The sequence below is a fragment of the Sphaerodactylus townsendi genome, linkage group LG02 (genome assembly GCF_021028975.2).
Source record: "Sphaerodactylus townsendi isolate TG3544 linkage group LG02, MPM_Stown_v2.3, whole genome shotgun sequence".
In the NCBI taxonomy this organism is placed as follows: domain Eukaryota; kingdom Metazoa; phylum Chordata; class Lepidosauria; order Squamata; family Sphaerodactylidae; genus Sphaerodactylus; species Sphaerodactylus townsendi.
The window spans coordinates 56,875,759-56,898,245 of NC_059426.1; the positions used below are offsets into that span (position 1 = coordinate 56,875,759).

The 22,487-nt window shown below is 40.7% G+C and overlaps 1 protein-coding gene across 7 annotated transcripts in view; it reads right to left on the reverse strand.

The window, feature by feature from the left end:
- The window catches only part of KALRN (kalirin RhoGEF kinase), a 668,527-nt gene that overhangs the window by 259,387 nt on the left and 386,653 nt on the right, over window positions 1-22,487 (reverse strand). For all 7 annotated transcript variants that reach the window (XR_007243596.1, XM_048485754.1, XM_048485753.1 and 4 more), the window contains exon 10: window positions 13,218-13,340. Coding sequence is in view for 6 of the 7 variants with exons in the window: in XM_048485754.1 (XP_048341711.1) it covers window positions 13,218-13,340 (123 nt within the window). In the remaining variant the exon portion in view is untranslated. The remainder of the gene's footprint in view (window positions 1-13,217; window positions 13,341-22,487) is intronic.

The following is a 22,487-nucleotide window of genomic DNA, read 5'->3' on the forward strand; positions in this document are numbered from 1 at the left end:
CAGCACCACCTGCCTCACAAGGTGTTTGTTGTGGGGAGAGGAAGGGAAAATAGTTTGTAAGCCATTTTCTTCACCTCCTTCTTCTCTTTCTCCTCCTCCTTCTTCTCCTTCTCCTCCTCCTTCTTCTCCTTCTCCTTCTCCTCCTCCTCCTCCTCCTCCTTCTTCTCCTTCTCCTCCTCCTTCTTCCTCATTACACAGGTTCCTGTGATGCAGTGTTCAGAATGCTAGACAAGGATCTGGGAGATCCAGGTTAGGTCTTAACCCTTTGAAGCTCACTAGCAGACCTTGAGCCAGTCAACCTGTCAGCCTGACCTCCCTCACAGAGTTGCTGCTGCGCGTATAAAATGGAGGAGGGAAGAATGATGTCAGAAGCCACGTTGAGTCCCCACTGGTGAGATAAAGGGGATAAATATATCTAAACAAATAAATGATGCCCCAAAGTGAAGCCTGTTTCAAGAACAGCACTGCACCAAGCAGCTCTGCGCCTGTACAACTGCTGCACTGTCATTGAAGTTGGTGTCCTCTTTTGCCCAAACTAAGAATTAAATCAGAGAACACCCTGGGGAGGGAGTTTCACTGTGCATATCTGATGGTTATTCTCTGCTATTCTCATCTTATGCCTATCAGCCCATGAAATTAGATGAGAAAGCGTGCAGAGTTTAAAAGAAAAGATGGGGTTCAGTTTGTCATGGAAAAAAATGTCTTTTGTAGTGCGTATGGGTGGTAGATGCAGACAGTGTGGGAATCAGGAAATGGGAAGAGGCAACTTCAGAACTTGTCCTACGCATCAAAATTTATGGAGCATGCCAAAAGTAGTAATCCCTTTCCCATCCCTGAATAGATCCAATAACATGAGGGATACTCTGGAGATTTTTTTTTTTTAAATTAGCGTTTTGAAAACACACACCCAGAGTGGTCTACCAATGGTTTTTCTTTTGCTTTGTGGTAATCAGAGTAGAGTTTTCGCATCATCACTGGAAGAAGAAAAGCAATCTTTTAGCTTGGAGTGAAAAAAGCCAAATAATACAGAATGGTTTTCAAGGTATTCTATGGATGTCATGTTTGCTAAATGCAAATAGTCAAAAGCACATTAGGGGGGAAAAAGTCCCTTTAAAAATATGCAGCTACCTAAATTTGAACCCCTCAGTTCTACCAATACACATAGATGTTTGCAACTATATGTCATTTTCTAGACCCTTAGAATCTTTTTGAGAGCATTAGGTATGAAATCAATAGGAAGGGTCAAACTGCCCTTGCTGAAATATCCTGCTTGAAATTTCAGGACTTTCCTTAGAGCCATTGTTGATAAGTTCTGTAAGACCACAGGCAACACTTGTAACATTTCATTTTATTGTTAGACCTTCCCTGGTCCACAAAAAATGCTTCTGTTTCCTCTACATGCATGTTTCTGTCTCCTAGAATTACAAATCCATGGTTTAAAAACATATGTTTAACTAGTAATTGCCAACTGTGTCCAATTGCACTCAAACAACAATAAATCCTACATTCAATTTTAATTTATGCTATTTTTTAAATTTAATCTCGTGCATTGTGCTGGAACAAAAAACACATGGAATGTGTAAAATTAGCTGATTTCTGAAAGTATGCCAGGATTTTTAACTTCTGTTAGCAATAAAATCAAAAAGGTGTCTAGACAAGGGATGAGGGTTCTTGAAGAAAATGTCTTTTGCCAGGGGCTACCTGTTACTATTGAGGCAATGCTTTATTAGACTGGATCCAAAAGGAGGCCATCGGCTCAGACTTTTTACCACAGGAGTTGGGTCTCTAAGCACAGGAACAGTGACATCTACAGGTCCAACCATGCAAATTCTAGTCCCCGACTCTTCTGTATTACAACTATAATTGCCCTCAGAAAGGTGCATACATTTTACTTCTTTATGCTCACAGACCAATTGGACATAAGCAAACACAGAAAAAAAAACCACCAAGGTGCATTATTATAAAGGATGCAGTTACATTATAATTCATCACTGTTATTACAGACTGTCATAGTCAGGAATTTTGACACTGCAAGAGTCACATGAGGATCAACATCCGCACACAATTTAGCTACAATCTGCTCCTCTGGAACTGGGGTCCATGACTCTCTGATCAACTCATTAATCAGGTTTCATGGGTTAAACAATCTATGATTTCAGGAAAAAAATTATGTCGCTTTGAGCACCTGACGGTTAAAAGATCACTGTGATTGGTACCTACCTCCCAGACTGGCAATTAACTGTGGTTTGATAGGAAGTGCTGTAATGCAATTCAAGACATCTGCAGAGTTCACATAATTTTGAGGTGCTCTAATTCAAAGGGATTATTGGCCACTTTGATGATACGGAAGGTGCATACAGAAAATTCTCACTCTCCAATCCTAAATGTTCGTATCAACCTTACCTGCAGCACTTGATAAGACTCCATGTAAGGGATGTGGGCTGGAATGAATGGGCCAGTAACTAACTAACTAACTAACTAACTAACTAACTAACTAACTAACTAACTAACTAACTAACTAACTAACTAACTAACTAACTAACTAGTTATTAATTATTTGGATTTCTATACCACCCTATCCCCAAGGGGCTCTGGGCGGTGTACAACATAGAATTCCAGTACAATCGAACAAGGGAGCACAGATTCACTACATATGAATAAATTACAGATTGCACTGGCTCCATCAACTTTAAATACGATTACTAAAAACCTTTTTAAAAAGTGATTAAAACAATAAGAGGCGTCCAACAAAAGCCATATTTAAAATCCTCCCCAGGAGGGAGGGGCGGCGGGTCCCACTATATGGACTAATTGGCAAGAAATAGAACAGCGCAATGTGCTCTGCACCATCTTAGAGAATAACTTTTTGATTGTTTGGCTATTGTAAGGAAATGCAGCAGTGCAAACACTCATGGACTGAGTTTGAGCAGCTGGGAATACTTACAGAACTATGCCTTCCCTTCCCACTATCGATACCTGCTGAGTTTGCTGGGGTGATGATATATCCACTACGCTTTCACTGTTGCTCTAAAGACACAGCAGTTGCAGCAGAATTAGGATCAATTGTGCTCCAATTCTAGAGGAAAACTCAGTTCCCTCTTACATTTATGATGCCCTCAACTACTATTTTAGAAGGCTGCCTAACTCTATTCAAGAGCCTCTCATTTCCTCCCACCCAGCTGAGTCTGGGCTTCATCACCATGTCTATCTGACTAAGTAGGTCAGTCTTTGTTACTTTGTTTACTCTGTTCAGATAGATGTGTTATGACTCTAGGTAGGATCTATCTTTGGCCAGCCACCTGCCTACACCCATCTCCCAGTTCATTTAGTTTGGTCAGAAACTTGCTGTTTTCACAACCTATCACTCTAGAAAGTATTTTTTTTAAAAGCCCTATTGTTCCCATGGAAATGCCAACTGGGGAGTGGGTGGAATTGCTCCTGTTTGGCCAGGGAAAGGTGGGGAGGAACAGATAACCCAAAGGAAGCAAAACACACACTGGTCTGCTTTGCTTTCCCTGAGCAGGCAGGGAAAAAACTGCACAGTGCCCTGTTTCACAAACCACAGGGCTTCTCTGATCTGTGGTGCAGTGAGTTCTGAAGATGGGGACACGCATTCATAATGAAAACAAAACTGAAAGGGAATGTACGCTCCATGTGAAGAAGACCACAAGTGCATAAAATGTCCTAACACTGCCACTGTCTGACTGCTGTCTCCCACCAAACTTTGTACACTGAGGGCTTCAACTAGTGCTGAGTAACTTACATTCATATCCAAAAGGACCCCTGGGCCTGGAAACTGTAATTTGAGCAAATGGCTTATACTGTCACCTTAGGTGTGCTGTCCCATAGGAATAAATGCATATCTTTGGATACATCGATGTAGGCAGTGGCGTATCTAGGTAAACTGGAGCCCTGGACAAAACCTGAGTTTGATGCCCCCCCATGGGCGGCCACCCTCTCCCACCATGACCAAATAGGTTGTACCTGAACCCTGGTCTGGGAAGTGTGGAGAAGCCGGAAGCAGCTGGAAAGATGGGTCCTGAAGTACAGGATATGTGTACTATTCTCTAATAAAAGGCAAAGAAATTCCTGGCTCCATGTATTTATACCAGAGCAAACCAGAAGATTTATACTACTTACAAATCAAACAGGGGCTGTTGTTACATAATACATTCTCTAATATGTCTGGAGATGGCTCCAAAAATCTTGAACGCTTACAGCCCCAGATAATTTCCCAAGTCTCATGGCTGAATGCTGCAAGCACAAGACCTAGAGCATGACCAGTTTGCAAATGTACCCTTTTAACATGAGGGGAATCCAACCTGCCATTAAAAATTAAACACCGTAATATTCTAAGAACTATTGCTCTTTGCATTAAATGGCAGGGGAAATTTCTTTGGAGGCTCTGAAAGCATAAAGGAGCCAGGGCTAATTTGCAATACAAAATGTATTTACAATACAAATACATTGTTTCGCAGTGAACCATCTTTTCTGAAAAGCAGTATTTTGCTTGAGATTATGTGGGGATAATGTGAAAACTCTGTCTATGACATTTGATCAGGAAAGGCTCGATACAACACTCGACACTGAGTTATTCATTTTTACTAAAATATTTTTATCCTGTTTTCGTTCTGTAAAAACACCCAAAGAGGCTAGCAAAGAATGGTAAACTGTATCAGAATAAATATAAGAACAGCAGCAACAAAAACATCCCGAAACAAATGTGAAAGACAAGCAGCACCAGGGGGAAAAAGAAAATGAATAGGGCCTCACCAATATGAGGAAGAAAACCCCACAATAGGTAAAAAAGGACCATTCCAAACTGCCCAGGAAAGTGGCAGATACGACTCCTTGTATTTCTGCATACTGCTGCTCAGCTGAGGAAAGGACACATTAGATTCTTATACTGTTTACTGAGAAGCTTAGCTTGGTATATATGTGCCCAAATCCATTCTAACCTCACATCAGTTCTGTGAACTTGGTTAGATGGAGAAATAGTAACCCAAGCACAAAGTCATTCACAATGAGTCATTCACAGTAAAAATTTGAACATACGCCTCCCTAGTGGAAGTCTCATAATCCTGGCGTCTTTTCTAATGGGAATTTCTTGAGATGAAATTTTCCTCCTAATACCCATAGACTTCCTAGAAGGGATAACTTGAAAAGTTTGGAAACCACCAGAGAGGGGCCTCACAGCAGTTACAGGGCTACTTTTGTTTATACATTTTCGCCATCTCTGTACTGAAAAAAATCTTTTCGCACAAACAATCCCAAGCAATGCAATTGTGGCTTTACAAAATCACTGCAATTTTCTATCAAATGAAAGAGGTGGTCTGATTTTACACCACTGCGGGGCTCCCATCTTACACAGAGCATACAAGCACACTATTCACATGAGCAGGCTTTCAAATACACACTGGCCCTACCGTATCATTAAAAACAACTAAACTTTTTAAAATTTAAAGTATAGTTAGGCATGTTGAAAGATCAACTTGGACATACATTAACTGAACAGGACAAATAAAGAAAAGATGGAAACAATGCACTGAAGAACTATACAGAAGAGATGATAGGGTGGCAGATTCCTTCACAGCAGGCATTTTTGAGGGAAAACCTGAAGTATTAGAAAGTGAACTGAAAGCTGCTCTGAGAACAGGAGTAGATGGAATATCAGTAGAGCTATTCCAAGTCACAGGAATGAATTCCATCAAAATCTTAACAAGAATATGCCAACAAAGGTGGGGAAAAAGAGCCCACAGACGACCTTTTTGCCACTAAATCACAGTTGATTTAAGGCAACCCCATGAAGGTTCAAGGCAAGAGACATTCAGAGGTGGTTTGCCACTGCCTGCCTCTGCATCATGGCCCTGGCATTCCTGTTAATGATAGGATGTTTTGGAGGTCATTAATTCATAGGGTCATCATAAGTCAGCAGCTACTTTACAACACTTAGCACACACAAACCCTTTTCGGGTGTTCAGTTCTGGTGCCTAACAACATATTGTGGTCCTCTTGACATAGATAGTCACCATTCTGAATGTACAGTTGTTAGCTCGAGTATAGTAGGTTTTTGGTGTGGTTTTCACCATTCTGAATGGACAGAGCAATGAACTTGTTTCCAAGCCCTTAGATGGTAGACTCAAATATCTTAGATTTTTGAGGGAACATATCTATGCATTTCAAAATTGTGTCTACATGGAAAAGAAGTGCATTTCTCTATCCACACATGCAAAATGGCAACTGCAAAATGGCAACTGAGCATATTAGGAGGCCTGAACATAATGCACACTCCCATTATGCACAGTTGAAACAACAATACTGCATGGCTGAAAGGGGAAGCAATGAAACAGGCCAACAGAGCAGCTTTGCAAATTCAGTGAGAAGACAGAGAGGCATCTTTCAAAATGATTCACATCAGATATGTCTCCCAGGATCAGGGTTACTGGAGAGGCATGTTATATCATTTCTGTATTTCTCAGTGTGATGGAGCTAACTATCATCATTTATATTCAGGGTCACTATTTCAAACATTGTGGAGCAAAGATTCACAGTAGAGTTCAAAAGCCTTCCTCTGCAGACTGCAAAACTGAAAAAGCAGCGTCTTTTAGAAACATTAGCTATTACCCTTTTATCATTTGTAATAACCACAGAGATGTGTTCTGCTCCTGAAGGCAGGAGGAGAAGCGGAATGTCCCGGCTTTCCCTAAACCTGCATTTCTGTTGTTGTGGTTCCAATGTCTTTTGCCACCCTCCCACTGAATCTAACCTTAACTTTGAAAACAAAGAATGGGGGAGAGTGTGGGTAACACAAGAGACGAACGTCAAGCACTCGATAGGAGAAAGAAATTTCCATCTGAGCTGCAAAATAAAAAAATATTTCAAGACAAATTTCTTCAAAAGCATCCCAGGTTTGATAGATGTCTGGCTTCTGCTCTTTGGCTCCTGCGATTACAGCTCCCAAAGCAATGAGTATTATATTCACCAGCCTTTAACATCAGACACAGTGTGAGAGTCTCTTGGTTTCCCGCTACTCATGTGCTGGTGTGCCACATGGCATTCCAAGGCTGCATTTCAGATGCCCCTCATAAATTAGTAAGAAAATCTGGATGTAAATCTATCCAGAGATGAGGCCAAGCTGTTATTGGGGAAATCTGGTAATTAACTTTATAAGAAGAACAGCCCTGCTTCAAATGAGAAAGGGGCATTCTCAGTCTAGCAAAATACCAAGAATCAAAGGTTTTAACAGGGGTGGGTTGTCATGAAATCACTTCCTTTTCCCTGGGAAATGTAAGCCCAGTGTTTTTTTTAAAATAGCATGAAACATTGGAAGTTCCATCCCTCTGCCTTGGCATCTTCATATGTGGGAGGAAAGAACAAGAAATACCCCCAACTTCCCTCCAGTTTGGTTTAAGTAGGCTTTGATGAGCTGGACAGCAGGGAAGGAGGAAAAAAAATTCTGTGTTGCTTTTCCTCTCTGCCAGAGCCTTTGCTGCCTGCCAACATGAACAGAGGGGTAGCAGAGCCAAGCCCCACACAGCATCATGTTCCCCCACAGGATTCAACCACATCTGGGTTTAAAAAAAGAATTTCTAACACTTTTCAACGGCTTGCAAACCATAACATTCGGTCTGAATCTCAAATCCTGTCAATGCACATGGTTCTCCTTGTTAAGAATATGCAAAGAATATGATCGGAAGACCTGCTGTTTACAAGAAAACACCGCTGAAGGAACTCCAACTTCTCGGCTTTTTCTCCAGGGAGCTTCTCGGAGTCTCCATTAGAGGAAGTAAGAAACTGATAAGCTGAAGAAGGAATACAGGAGGGATTTGTGGAGGAGGCATCATGTTCCTAGAGTGGCTAGAAGAAGTGACCAGGAGCTGCACAAAATACATGCAAATGGCATAGTCAGAGATGGGAATGGGGGCACTCATACCCAGGGCACAACCACAGTGTAAGCACCAGAGCTAGCATGTGGCTTGCCACAAAAAGATAGGGGGAAATGTAAAAAAAAATCATCATCAAGCATATCTTCAGAAAACATACATAAATCTGTTATTTTATTCCTCCTTTCAAATCCACCGAGATCAGCCATACAATGATGCATATGGAAGAGGATCAGGAGTATGATACAAGACAAGCATCCTTATTTCTGTACTGATCAGCTGAATACTGTTGTAAACAAAGTTAAGTTTTATTTTTTCTTAGCCCAGAATACAGAACTCATCAGTAGTACAACTTAGGCACACGCCTTTCTTCTCCCAGGAGCCTTCACAGAATTCAGCAGAAACCACACTTCAAATATTCTATGTCTAGCATGAGATAGAAGCTCATTTTTCTTAAAAGAAAGCTGAGGTTTTTTCAGTTTACTTTATTGATTAGATATTTATTCATAAAATTTGCGCGATGCCTCTCCAGAACAAGGTGGCTTGCAACTAACAAAATAAACATTATTTTATCTTCCAAACAACTTGGGGAGATGAATTTTCACAGCAGGATCTATCAGGATGTACATAAGGTATATCATACCCAAAGTGACTGTCTCAAAGTAGCCCAGTTAATTTTATGGCAGAATACTGCAGTCTGAAACTGTAACCACTACACCAATAGCAGCTTGCAAAGTTCTGAGGAAGTTTCCATATTCCAAAATAGCAGATTCAGTCTGCTAATACTAGAACAAATTTCGCAATACAAGTTCCTAGACAGTAGTAGAAGAGTTGGATTTATATCCCCCCTTTCTCTCCTGCAGGAGACTCAAAGGGGCTTACAAACTCCTTTCCCTTCCCCCCTCACAACAAACACCCTGTGAGGTAGGTGGGGCTGAGAGAGCTCCAAAGAACTGTGACTCGGCCAAGGTCACCCAGCTTGCGTGTGGTAGCGTGCACAGGCTAATCTGAATTCCCCAGATAAACTTTCACAGCTCAAGTAGCAGAGCGGGGAACTCTTTGTGTATGGCTTACCTATTGAATAGTCAAACATACTTTTGTATGTTTGTGTACGGCTTACCTACTAAATAGTCAAATACACACACACACACACACACACACACACACACACACACACACACAAATATACATAATCGTTTTGGAAAGGATCCAAAAGCTACCTAGTCTAACACCTTGTTATCAGATAAGGTCATCCATCTACTAGTCTGTCCCTAATCCCTGTTTGAGATAGATCAACCCATGGCAAGAGGCTACAAAGTGACACAAGCAAATACATGGCTCATTACAAAAAGGAGCACAGATCACAGCCAATGTTGAGTCATACAAACAAAGCAAATCAACAGGAGGCAGAAATCAACAGGAGGCAGAAAGGAAGCAGGGAACCTAGAAGGGCCTACAGTGCTCTTCCATCAAGCAATTTGCTAGCATCTATAACGTCTTCTTGCCACTTGGTGCTACCCATTGCCTTCAAACTACACCTTGATCTGAGTAATAACATCACCTAATAGTTTAATGTATAAAACTGATAAACTGCATCATGCTGTGGAGAACTTTATTCACTGTTTTCTAGGAAAAAAATACTGAAATAGAAACCTTTCTGTTTCAGTTTCAGAATAAATTTGGGATGGGTAGAATTATAGTTCCTGGCACAGACCACAGAACCAGAAAACCAAAGAACTCAACACATGAGGCCCACAGGAGTGAAACCTTCCGTTAGCCAGGTGATTTGAGCAACCGTATAACCCCTGGTGTGGAGGAGATGGGGAGCCTGAGTAGAGGCTCAGCTCTGGCAACAGAGCACCCGGTTGGCTGCTCAGGATGTCTCTTCTATCCATGAGGTTCTGTAGGAGGCTGGACCAAGTCCAGCTATGAACACCTGTAGAAGCCTGCCTCTGGTTAAAGTCATAAGTACTCACCTTCTTAAACAGCCTCAGTCATGCCTGATTGATTGTGGGATCAAAGCTCTACTAGAGCTTGCTATTGCCTGCCTTGACTACTGACCTGTTCAAAAAGCCCTGACCTGCTAGAAGAGCAAGCCAGATTATAAGCTTCATGTGTTGCAGTTATCCCCATGAGAGAATAATATTAATAAACAAAAAAATATAGAGCAATGAATGGATCTTTGAAATACTATAGGGGGGGGGGGGGAGATGCTTTACTCATTCTGTAAAAGCCCAGAGGAATTAGATATGCATATTATGGGAAGAGTCAATTAAGGAGAGACATAACTGTGTCTACCAATATCTGATGGCTGTAAATGCCAAAGAAGAGATGAATTAATTATGATAGTAAAATGGAATGTATAAGCAAAGGGGAAAATTAAAGGAAGAGATTCCAGGAAAGACTGTGACATCTTTTAGCCTACAAAACAGTCTCCTTGGGGATATGGGGATTAAAAAAAATACACTGGAGTTTGCTATGTTGACTTTCAGAGAGATATAATGATAGATAGCTAGGAAGATAGGGTTGCCAGCTTTCCCACTATAGCAGGAAACCTTCTGGCAACATGGTTTGTTCATCACTGGAGCTTGAAACATCAGCAGGAGGAAATGGGGCACTGCGCCCAGCCTTGGATTAACCATTAAGCATAATAAGCATGTGCTTAGGGCACCAAAAGGGAAAGGGGCACCACAGAAAGTGAAATAAAGGACACCACCACCACAAAAAAGTTAGTTCAACTTCCGGTGAACTAGGGTCCCACAATAAAGGTCTGTCATGTTCATGTATATCTTACAGATAAAAATGCAGCCAATACCCTTAACTAAAATGCAAAAAGACTGACATGTCTCTATGCCATCTTAGTATCGCCTCCCAGGGAATGCAAATTCTGGCAGCTAAAGTTACTGACTACAAGCACATGTACTGATATCATAGCAACCACTGGGAGCAGCAAGTTTACTTGTATATACTTATTATCACAGTATCAGTACAGGTATGTAGGTAAGTATGCGCCTATGGCAGCTAGATCTAAAAGACTATCAGTAGGCCATAGATCTATATACCCAGTAAAAATTTACATGAATATGGGTTATACATAATATATACATGTATTCCGATTTCCTAACACACAGTATATTGAGTAATTTAACATATGGTTATGTCATTCTGTTATTCTAGGGGAGCTGAATATAAATTGTGAAATCTGGTCAGACTGGCCTGCAAGGAAACTGAATTATGAATCTTGCAAATGGAAGGGCCAGGGCACCAAGTTTGGATTGTGCTCATGGTATCAGTTGGACTTAATCTGGCCGTGATTGTGCCAGTGTGATGATGTCACATCTGGTGATGACATAGGGAGTTTTAGGGTGTGCAAAATTCTTATGGTTTTACCATAGAATTTTGGAAATTCTAGAGCACTTTGTGATGACATTTCTGGTTTTCTCTGGAAATGGCATTGGTGCACCAGACCCTACCCCAAAATGCTCCCAGAGGTTACTAGCTGTACCCTGGCAACCCTGAACGGGTGGTTTTACAGCCAAGAGTTTGAATCATCATACTGGAGGTCTAAGAGACTTCAACATCTGCTCCTCCATATTGAAGTTCTAGCATGGAGACTCAAATACTAAGCAGACCTCCACATGTGTCTACAAATCAAGAATCTGCTGGGAAAGAAGTGGAGATGCAGTTTGGAGAAGAAGAATCCGGCATGAACAGGAGTAGGAAGAGCCAACAGAGATGTAAGATCTTGAAATGTCTACATGAAGAAAAAAAACCAAGAATGAAAGGTTTGCATTGTCTTGCAATATAGTCCACGTCACCTTCTAAGTTGAATCCCTGTGCAAACATTCCAGCCCACCGAGAACTTTAGAGTGATTATTGGACTCCATTTTAAGGTTGCTAACCTCCAGTTGGGCCTGGAATCTCCCAGAATTACAACTGGTCTCCACTTGATAGCTGCCCAGGAGAAAACGTCTGTTTTGGGGGGTTGGATGTATGGCATTATGCCCCTGTGAGGTCACTCTTCTCCTCACACCCTTCTCTGCCTAGACTCCACCCTCAGAGCTTCAGGAATTTCCCAGCCTGGAGCTGGCAATGCTACTTCATTTCCACACAGAGGCCAAGTTCTTCCTCAATGTTGCTACCCAGCGCTGTGATTCAGAGATTTGCTACTTCTGGATGTGGAGATTCTGTAAAGTTTAGTCTATCTAAAGGCATTTCCTGCCTGGCTACTTGTCAGTCAGTAAAGATGTATTTATTTACTTATTTTAATGATTTCTATGGCACTTACAAAGATATTTCTGAAATGTCTTTGCAAAGATATATCTGAAATGAAAAACTAAGAACCAAAACAAGGAACAAGAGTACACAACCCCCAGCTCCCCATAAGTTAGCCTCTGAAAGTTTGGGAGAGAAAAGGGCAGATAGAAGTCTAATGAAATAATCAATAAGCTTGTGCAAAAGGCGATGGGATCATTGTGAACAGCAGACACACAGCAACATCTCTTTTATGACTGAAGCAAATCATTTCAAACCCAGTCTTCAGAATGCCAAAGACCCTGCTTCCAGCTGTTGCTGATCTAACCTGCCTCAAAAAAGCCTATTAAGAAAGGCCTGATCTTCTACGAAAAGCAAGCACAAGAGAGAGGCAGTCCTGGAGGTATGCCAGCTCTAGGTCACAAGGGTACAATTTAGAACCTTGACTTATGCCTGGATATATAGAGGTAGTCAGTACAAAAGCAGCAGCACATAGAATAAGATTGTACTTCACCTATACTCAGTATAATGTGGATGGTAGAGTTTGTATCAGCTACAGCTTTTGAGTTGTCTTTAAAGTCAACCACACACAGAACACATTATAGGAAACTAGCATGTTACAGAAACAAAAGTGAATATGGTAAGGTTATCTGCACCCAACAATGGCTGAAATCTACACAAAAAGTGTAGAGGATCATATGTCTTTCCACTCACAAGTACAGCCTGCTTCTCAAAAGGTGTAAGCCAATGCTTGGAGTTGCTCTTCTACCACCCATTAAAAAGGAAGGTCAGCCTAATGCTGGATCCTCTCAGAACAGATCCATCAAGGTTTCCAACCCTTTTCTCTTCTAAATCAAGGAACGACTGTGTATCATTGAGGTGTTTGATCTCTGATCTTGGATCGTAATAAAGATTGGCTTGAGTTAAATAAATCAAGGAACACGTGTAATGGATTCCCATGCATTATTTATGTAACATGTTTGAAAAGAAATCCCATCTCATCATCCTAGAAACAACACCATGTTTCCTTCAAGGTAATATGCCTGTTCTTCTTACCACGCAATATCCCGTTCTTCTTACCTGTGCTACTTCCTCAAAGTCATCGTGTCTTTTCTGAAGAGCTCGTGCCCTGTGAAGGGACTTTCCCACTCCAGTGTGTTTGCTGAGAAAGGCTTCCCCATGATTTTCAATCCAGTCCAACACCTAGGTAGAAAAGAAGAATATCCAATTATCTTCCATTGCTGTTCAACACTAAACAACCAATTATCTGTGGGCACTGTTTCAAAACAGCTCTATTCCACATAAGTGGATTCAGTAGCCTGAGGAGCGATCAGAGTTTATCTGCTCTCACACTCAACACTGTTCACAGCCACATCCAATCAGATCCAAGGGAAACTGCGGCTTCACTGTCTACTGATAAACTGCCATTATTGAACTGCTGTTATCTGTTTATTCTCCACCATACATCACGGACACTTCTTGATGATTGCTCAACTTTTTAACCGATTTTTTTAAAAAACAACAACACAGTACTACTATCATTATCCAGGGAAGACATTTACATCTATGAAGGTTTGCTTCTACTGTGGCAAATAGAGTCATTTATTCAGAATGTAAACAGCCATTAAATTGTCATAGATGTACAATGATATAGTTGACACGGACAACATACCTCAAGGCAATGAACAAAACAGAATGGACATGCAGGGGATTTAAGAAAAGGAACTGGGATGGGGAAACGGTTATCCAGAAACTTAATATGAAAGGGCTCTATACCATAATATTGTAAGAGACCAGCCTTTCAAGTAACATCAGATTTCAGTCTGCTCACCGTAACGGATCCCAGTGAAAGCAGCATGGCAAACCTGATATTCAACGGGCTTACAAGATTAATTTTCCAAAATATATCAGCTGTTCTGTACCTATTAGGTAAAAAGCTTCTCCCAAACTGAACTTGCTCTGCTTTTACAACATATTTTTCATGAAATATTCCTATCCATTCTTCTTATCTTAATTTTAAAAAACAATGTGGAAAACTCTCAAAAATATCACCGGTTACAGCAAACCACCTTCCCAAGCTGAAGGAAATCAGCAATTGGCAGACGACCTGAATGTGTTCTACTGTAGGTTTGAAAACAATCTACAGTCACCTTTCTCCACAACCTCTATCTCAGACGCACCAACAATAGCCAAACTTCCTACAACTGAACCCATTTCATTGGGTTTACAACCCCTGGTGATCTCCAGAAAGAGGAAGTGCAAGATCTATTTCACAGAACCCAGAAGCACCAGAAGAAGCACCAGGCCCAGACAAGGATAACACCTTCTTGGCCAAAGTCTGTGCTGTCCAATTGGCTACATTTTTCACCCAAATCTTCAACAAAGCACTAGAGATGTGCTATGGTCCTTCCTGCTTCAAACACTCCACTATAGTCCCAGCGCCGAAGAAGCCTTCCATCAAGAGACTTCAGGCGACTACAGACCAGTTAGCTCCTAGCATCTGTAGTTATGAAAGGCTTTTGAAAGGCTAGTGATGTACCATTTGAAAGGCATCAGGGATCCCACTGTTGGACCCCTTACGAGATTTGCATACCGAGCAAACAGATCAACAGGCGATGCTGTTAATATGGCTTTGCACTATATCTCACAGCATCTTGAATGCGCCAAAGACCTATGCAAGGGTCCTCTTTGTTGACTTTAGTTCAGCATTCAATAGGATCAGGGCGGACAGTCTTCGAACCAAACTAAATCAGCTAGCAGTACCTGAGCATATTTGTAAGTGGATCACAAGCTTCCTAACAGATAGGAAACAGCAGGTGAAGCTAGGAAAAATTACATCAGACACCTGTAAAATGAGCACAGGGGCCCCCCAAGGCTGTGTACTTTCACCACTTCTCTTCTCTCTGTATACCAATGACTGCATCTCAAACGATCCATCTGTTAAAATACTGAAATTTGCAGATGATACAGCAGTCATTGGTCTCATTCGAGACCTTGATGAAACCGCATACAGGCGGGGAGGTTGAACAACTAGCCTGCGTGGTGCCACTGGAACAATCTAGAACTTGAACACACTTAAAACCGTAGAAATGGTGTGGTAAGATTTCGGGAGAAACCCTCCCATCCTACCTCCTCTCACAATACTAGACAACACGGTATCAATGGTAGAGACCTTTAAATTTCTAGGCTCCATCATATCTCATGACCTAAAATGGTCACCTAACATTAAAACTGTCATCAAAAAAGCACCACAAACAATGTTCTTTCTGCGCCAACTCAGGAGGCTCAAACTGCCCAAGGAGCTGCTGATACAGTTCTACAGAGGAATCATGGAGTCTGTCATCTGCACCTCTATAACTGTGTGGTTTGGTTCTGCATTAACAAGATGAGACACAGACTTCAGAGAATAATCAGAACTGCAGAAAAAAACAATTGCCAACTAACCTGCCTTCCATTGAGGACCTGTATACTGCCGCGGGTCAAAAAAAGGGCTGTGAAAATATTTACTGACCCGTCGCATCCTGGACATAAACTGTTTCAACTCTTACCCTCTAAACGTCGCTACAGAGCACTGCACACCAAGACAACTAGACATAAGAACAGTTTTTTCCCGAATGCCATCACTCTGTTAAACAAATAATTCCCTCGATAATGTTAAACTATTTATTATATACTTATTATATAATTACTGCACTACTTTTTTCATCATTCCTATTACCCATCTCCTCCCACTTATGACTGTATGACTATAGCCTGTGCTGACATTTTATTTTATTTTATGATTTTACATTTTATGTTTTCATTACTACTGATTGTTTCCTGATTGCTTACTAGACCTATATGACAATCATTAAGTGCTGTACCTTATGATTCTTGGCAAATGTATTTTTCTTTTATGTACACTGAGAGCATATGCACCGGAGACAAATTCCTTGTGTGTCCAATCACACTTGGCCAATAAAGATTCTATTCTATTCTATTCTATTCTATTCTATTCTATTCTATTCTATTCTATTCTATTCTAAAAAACAATCTGATACAGTTGTGTCCCTGCTAGAATGATTCAAGACCAGACAGAGCACAAAAGTATATGGGATCAGACTGGTGATCCATGTAACAAAGATGTAGCTAGACATTTTTTATTTTTTTTATTTACATCTGCCAGAACGCCAGCATTTTTTTGCCTCACATCCTCATGAATTCATGCATAAAGTGCCCTTAATAAAACTGGTAAGACAATTTTTTTTAAAAAAAATTGTTCACCAGTGGTCACATGAAACCCATTACTTTTTTTTATTCATAGGGTTCAATCCTACCAGTTTTTCCACTGGTGAAAAAAGAAAGATGAGGTTGCCTTGGATTATTAAAAAAAAAAAAGGCTACTGTGGGCAAGATGGGCCAAAACTACAGATGTAGCAGTAAAGAAGAGAACTGGGTGAGATTGACTAAAAAAAGCTGGCTGGCTGGAACTCTCCTTCTAGGCACAACAAAATAATTTCTAAAATAAGTATGGCTTTAATTTAAAATAAATTCCATAAGAGTTTGATTTCAAATAGTGAAAAAATTAAGGCATTTATATCAGTACTAACATGAACATATCAGGCAGATATCCCTAAGGTACTTTGGAACAGCTGTTTTCTAAAAAATTCGTCAAGCTACGTATGACATTGAGTGGAAGCTACAACTACAAAGACCAGGTCTCTTGTAATCCCCAGATAGGCACTTGAAGTAGAATCTCAGACGACAATCTAATTTCATGGGAAGGCTTATATGAAGGAAGGTAATTCCCTGGGAATGACACTTTTTGAATACAAAGCTTCTGCAATTGGAACACTACATCAACAAAACAGTCAACAAAACAGAATATGAAACACTCTGCAAACAACCTGGCTCTAAATTTCTACTTTGCTACCCTGCCTGACACCAAGAACAGAGCTAAAGAGGAACCCACAGGTCAGCTACAGACCACACCAATTCCTAGTAGAAAAGGTTAGTCTCCAGAACTGATTACATTTTTTGTGGGAAAGGTATAACTATGGTTAGTAACTTTTCACCATATATATAGATATTTTTTTTAAAAAAACCACATAGTAGCACCTTATTTAATGCTGCAAAGATGTCTAACTGTGGCAGATGGTTTTTTTGTGAATAATCAAGTATAATATGTGGTTTCTGGTGAAGAAATTGCTATATGCTTTTCTGTCTTCAAACAAGCCATTTTTCTAATGGTCAGATACAGAACCATTTTTTAAAAAAAAACCAGAGGAAGCTAAAAGCTTTTTCTGTGATATGTCTTTGATCTATTATTTGTATACTAGCAGTAAAACCCACCGTAGGGTAATACAGCAGGCCTAGATAAAGAGGGAGGGTGAGGGCAGGTAACGCTTGCCGGGTGTTCTGTGGGCCCTGGCTGGGTGTTAGGGGTGGGACGGGTGGGAGGGGCCCACAGAACCTGCTCCACAGGCCCAGGCTTGTTCTTGGAGGTGGGGGGGTGGAGAGGTGGAGGGGTGGGTGGGGCCCATGGAGAGCTGCTGGGGGTGGGGAGGGAGGACAGGGAGGGCTTGGCAGTTTGGGGGGGAAGAGGCGGGTGCTGGATGGGCAAAAGCTCCGCATACCTGACCTGGCTGTTTTGTGAGGTGGGAGGGCTTCTGGTGGGTCTTGTTCCTACATTGGTCGAGGGTTTGTCATCCTGACATTGGATTCCTTAGCACTTTATTATTTAGGATGGCTTGTAAGAACCAAAATGATAACAGCTCTGTCATTATTAAATCTAGCTCTGTCATGATTAAATCTATTAACACCAGCAGTACTTCTCTTAACAGCTTTCCCCCTCGTTGCAGAGACTTATTACATCCTCTTGCACAGTCCATCTAAGTTAAACTAGAAGAGAGGCCACATTGGATGATTCCACACAAAACATTTAAAATATCTTGCAAACGTTTTACAAAGAACCATTTTGGCTTTTTTTTTCTCCCATAGAGTGCAGGAAAATAAAGCGTTTCAGGAGAATACAGTACTTTTTTCCTGCCTGCCATCCAACTGTAAAGCTTGTCACTCTCGCTTTGTAAAACCGGCAATTTTTACCCCTTGTGTCTCTCTGTGCTGCTTGCCATTTGCAGAGTTTTTTTCCCAGGGACGTTCCCCTCTTTTGGTATCATTGCTGAATTCTCTCCACTGCCTTGCCTGCCACTTCCAGCAACGAGTCACTTTCCCTTTTTCTCTTTCCAGTGAGGCAGCTTTGAAGCAAGGGAGCCAAGATACGAGAATTGGCACATATGGGCTCACTCTGAGTCTTCGTAGCTTTGAATCTGCCTCACTTTAAAAAAAAAGAAGAGGGGAAGCAACACATTGCCGAAATCACCAGCCAGAGTTGAGTTGATTCATGTACTTAAAACAGTGAATGGAGGGCAGCATGGAGAAAGCAAGCAGCACAAAATGGCAGGGGCAACAAAACGGAAGTGAGAGCTTAGAAAATTAAAATGTTTCCTGCTCTCACAGTATAGGAAACATATTGAAAATGTTCCAGGGGAAAAGTCACTAGTTTAATTTTTTCAAAATAAAACATTTTTCCATTTTTGAGCAAAAAGCTGTGGAGACATCCTGCAGGAAACATTTTATTTTCAGACCTCAAAACATTTTATTTGTGTTGTACGGAATGAAATAGTATCCGAAAATGCAATAATTATTCAATATCCTCAAATAACTTCACCCCTAAAGCATTTTTGAAAGAAAATTTGGTATTTTTTTAATCCAGTTACGTATTCACAAGGAGACTGTCTTGTATGAAATACACGCAATGCACTCAGGTTTTTTTCCCATATGGAGGGGAAATCCACATGAGGAAATAGCCTGGAAAATTTGGAATGGTAAAAGCTGACAATAGATTTGGAATACTGAGAATCTTAGAAACATTCCTAGGGTCATCATTCCTAGGGTCCATTAGAAAGAATGTCAGTAGTCCCCACCGCACCTTAAACTCTTATTTTTGAGAACACATTCTTCATAGCAGGTACTGTAAGGAGCTCCGCTTGCCGCAAGTATTTACAGGGGCTTGGACATGCAAATGAATTTTTCTAGCTGCAACCAGCAGAGGGTGCTTCTGATACACAGTGCATAGCTGAGCCAAAACCATTAAAAGAGTTTCAGGCCCATTTTTTTCATAGGAGGGCAGCTTTGCATGGAGATTATTTTAGCACCCTTTTAAAATTTTCATTACTTTGGTTGTTATTAGGGTATAAAATCTCCAGTCAAGGGACATGGTTGGAGACTCAGTCACAAATCAGTTGAAAGAGCTGTGCTGTTCCCACATCAGCCCTTACAGGACAAGCCTGGGAAAGCTTTGTATCCACAGCCAAAAAGCTTGCCCAGTCTTTAGACAGCTACAGTGTCTCTGAGTTGGCTCATCCCAACAGCCTCTGCTTCCTGTTATGCTTTCCAAATCCCCTCTACCAGTAATGGGGATGATGTGAAGAAGTACCCTATTCCCAGATGACACACATGAGAGAGAGAGAGAGAGAGAGAGAGAGAGAGAGAGAGGGAGGGAGGGAGGGAGGGAGGGAGGACCTTGGTGTCCCTCTTTATGCAATACAAAAAAATGTTTACCAAAAGCATTTGTTAGTCAAGAAGCAAGACTGACAACAGATGCTGCATTAGTGGCTGGAAACCTGTTGTCATCAAGGAGGCTACAGAATCAGAATGTGTATGAGTAAAGGGGATGTTTTCCATTAATAGTTATTTGATGATTTGCCTACTGGGGAAAATAAAAGGAAAGGAAAACTGTGGATCTCATATCTCCACATAACACTTTACAACACTGTATATCTAAAAGAATTTATGTGCAGTCTTCACGTCCTTGGAAGGACCAGGAGTCCCGACGGAGTCAGAATAAAAACAAAGACAAAATAAAAACAAATCAGATGGAAGAAAACACCACCAAGAATAAATTTATTCAATCCTAATCCTGCATAATGACAAATAATGATTACCAAGTCCAATTTAATTAAAATAAAATGTCCCTTTTGTTAGATTAAAAAAAATGGCTGGAAATAGATTCATCCCCTGGCTTTATCCTCTGGCTGTTCCTCTGTTATTAATGACTTATTATGAGACTCCCGAAAAAACTAAGCTGCTCTTATTGGTACTTAGTCCACTTCTAAAAGCATGGAGTAGTTTTTGATTTGGTTTTACAAATCAACGTCTCAACTTTGGGGGGGAAAGGCAGCAGGCCAAAAATGAGTAATATTTTCACTGAGATAAACCAGCCACCCCATGAATGACTTAAGTGGGGGCATAAACAAAACTTAGATCCTTGGCACGTTTAAAGCACACATGCCAATGATACAGCAGATTGGGAGAGTTCCAGCATCTAGCACAGTGGTTCTCAACCTGGGGGTCGTGACCCCTTTGGGGGTCGAATGACCCTTTCACAGGGGTCGCCTAAGATCATAGGAAAATGGTCTTTTTATATTTTATATATACCAATTTTATGGTTGGGGGTCAACACAACATGAGGAACTGTATCAAAGGGTTGTGGCATTCGGAAGGTTGAGAACCACTGATCTAGCACAAAGACCTGCTGACCTATTTGATGCTTGCTTGCATTTATGGTGGAAAACTTGAAATCAGCCAGAGATGCAGGACCACTGCTTTAGAAACAACAAATTATTCTATGCAACAAAGCACAACTCCCAGGACGCCATATTTCCCCTGTGAACTGTTTTCCCAAATGACTAATTGCTGAGCATGTTAAAGGATTCTCTTTTGGTTAACGTCTTAGCATGTTTGCACTTTGCACATGTATACATTTTAGGGCACAGCGTTTGACATGGTAAATTTATGTTGAATTTTAGCTTTCTGCATGGCTCTATTAACATTCATCAGTTCTAGCTGTCAGTGCCACAGACCGCAGTCTTTACCAGTAGCAGCAGCAGCAGCAGGTGAATAGCCGCAACCGCTTTGGCAGAAAGTGCATCTGTATGAATGTGTGATCAGCACGCACGCTGCTCACAGTACAGACAAGGCAGTCTCTCTTGCCTTGCTGTATTTTGCAATGACAGGGAATCTCCCGTACAGAATTGGACACCTAGATTACAAAACAGTTGACTACATCAATGGTACGTCACCATTATTGTCTTAAAACATGATGCATGTAATGTGATTGTTAAAAACAGCATCCTGACTGATCTTAGAGATTGCCTATGGAAATGGGGAGAAAGTGGCTGCTATGCATCATAGAGCATAATAAGTTATTGTTGTAACCAGCTTCTTATACTGCACCTCAAGACGACAGGTAATCTCTGCAGATACTGTAAAAAAGATCCTCTCAGTGGGGAGTCACAGAACTTTAACTGTGTTTATTCATATTATGTTATTTGGGCAAAAACTCATGAGTACTCACTGAAACCAGAATGGTACTTCCTAGGATATATAAAACTTCCAATCTCTCTTTCCACTGATGTTTCTGGTAAACACTAGTATAACAGGTTGAGACCTATTGGGCGTGTTGAGATATAGGCACAGTTTTCAAAAGTGCTCACGTTACACATTCAAAATGGTGCTAGCTACTTACTTACAGCACAGACATTACCAGCTATTGTAAAAATCTGCTATTAATCTTCAGATTTTCACTAAAATCAGAATGCGTCATGCCTGGTTCCTACTCACTATTTGTTTTTGTTTGTTTTTCTTTCACAAATTAAATGAAATTACATGATACCTTCATCAACATGCTGTTTGTTCAGGATGCTTTTCCAAATACGCAATTTTCAGTTGGTAACAGAAAATCAGAAATATTTCCTGTATTTTAATTCTGTAATCCTGGCCTGTCCCTTATATCACTGACTCTTTATCACTTCAGATACATACAATCCTCAGTCTGTATTACATTCCTTTTCCTAATACATGATCCCTTATTTTCCACAGAATTCATTTCCAAATGAAATCTAGATATTTCACAAATTCTTTAAAGTTCATTTATCCTATACCAATAAGCATTCCCACAATCATTTTTTTTTAAAAAATGATAAACCTGTTGATACTTAAGAACTGGAAGATATCCTTCAAGGGAAATAAAGAATTTTTATGTTCTTATGTTCTTATGTTCTTAATTTAAATGGTAGAGCAAGTTTGCTTCAGAATAATAATGAATACATAAGAAAGTTAAACACTGACCTTATGATATGACAGAAATTAATTATATTTAATAAAGGAACATTTGCATATAATTTTAAGAGGGACAAAATTCTTTAAGTGTAAACCATGGAGACATAATGTAATCAGAAAATAAAGCAATAATAGGTCGTTTCCGCATGGCCGTGGAGGCGCCTCCACGCCGGCAGAATTCTCGCCGGC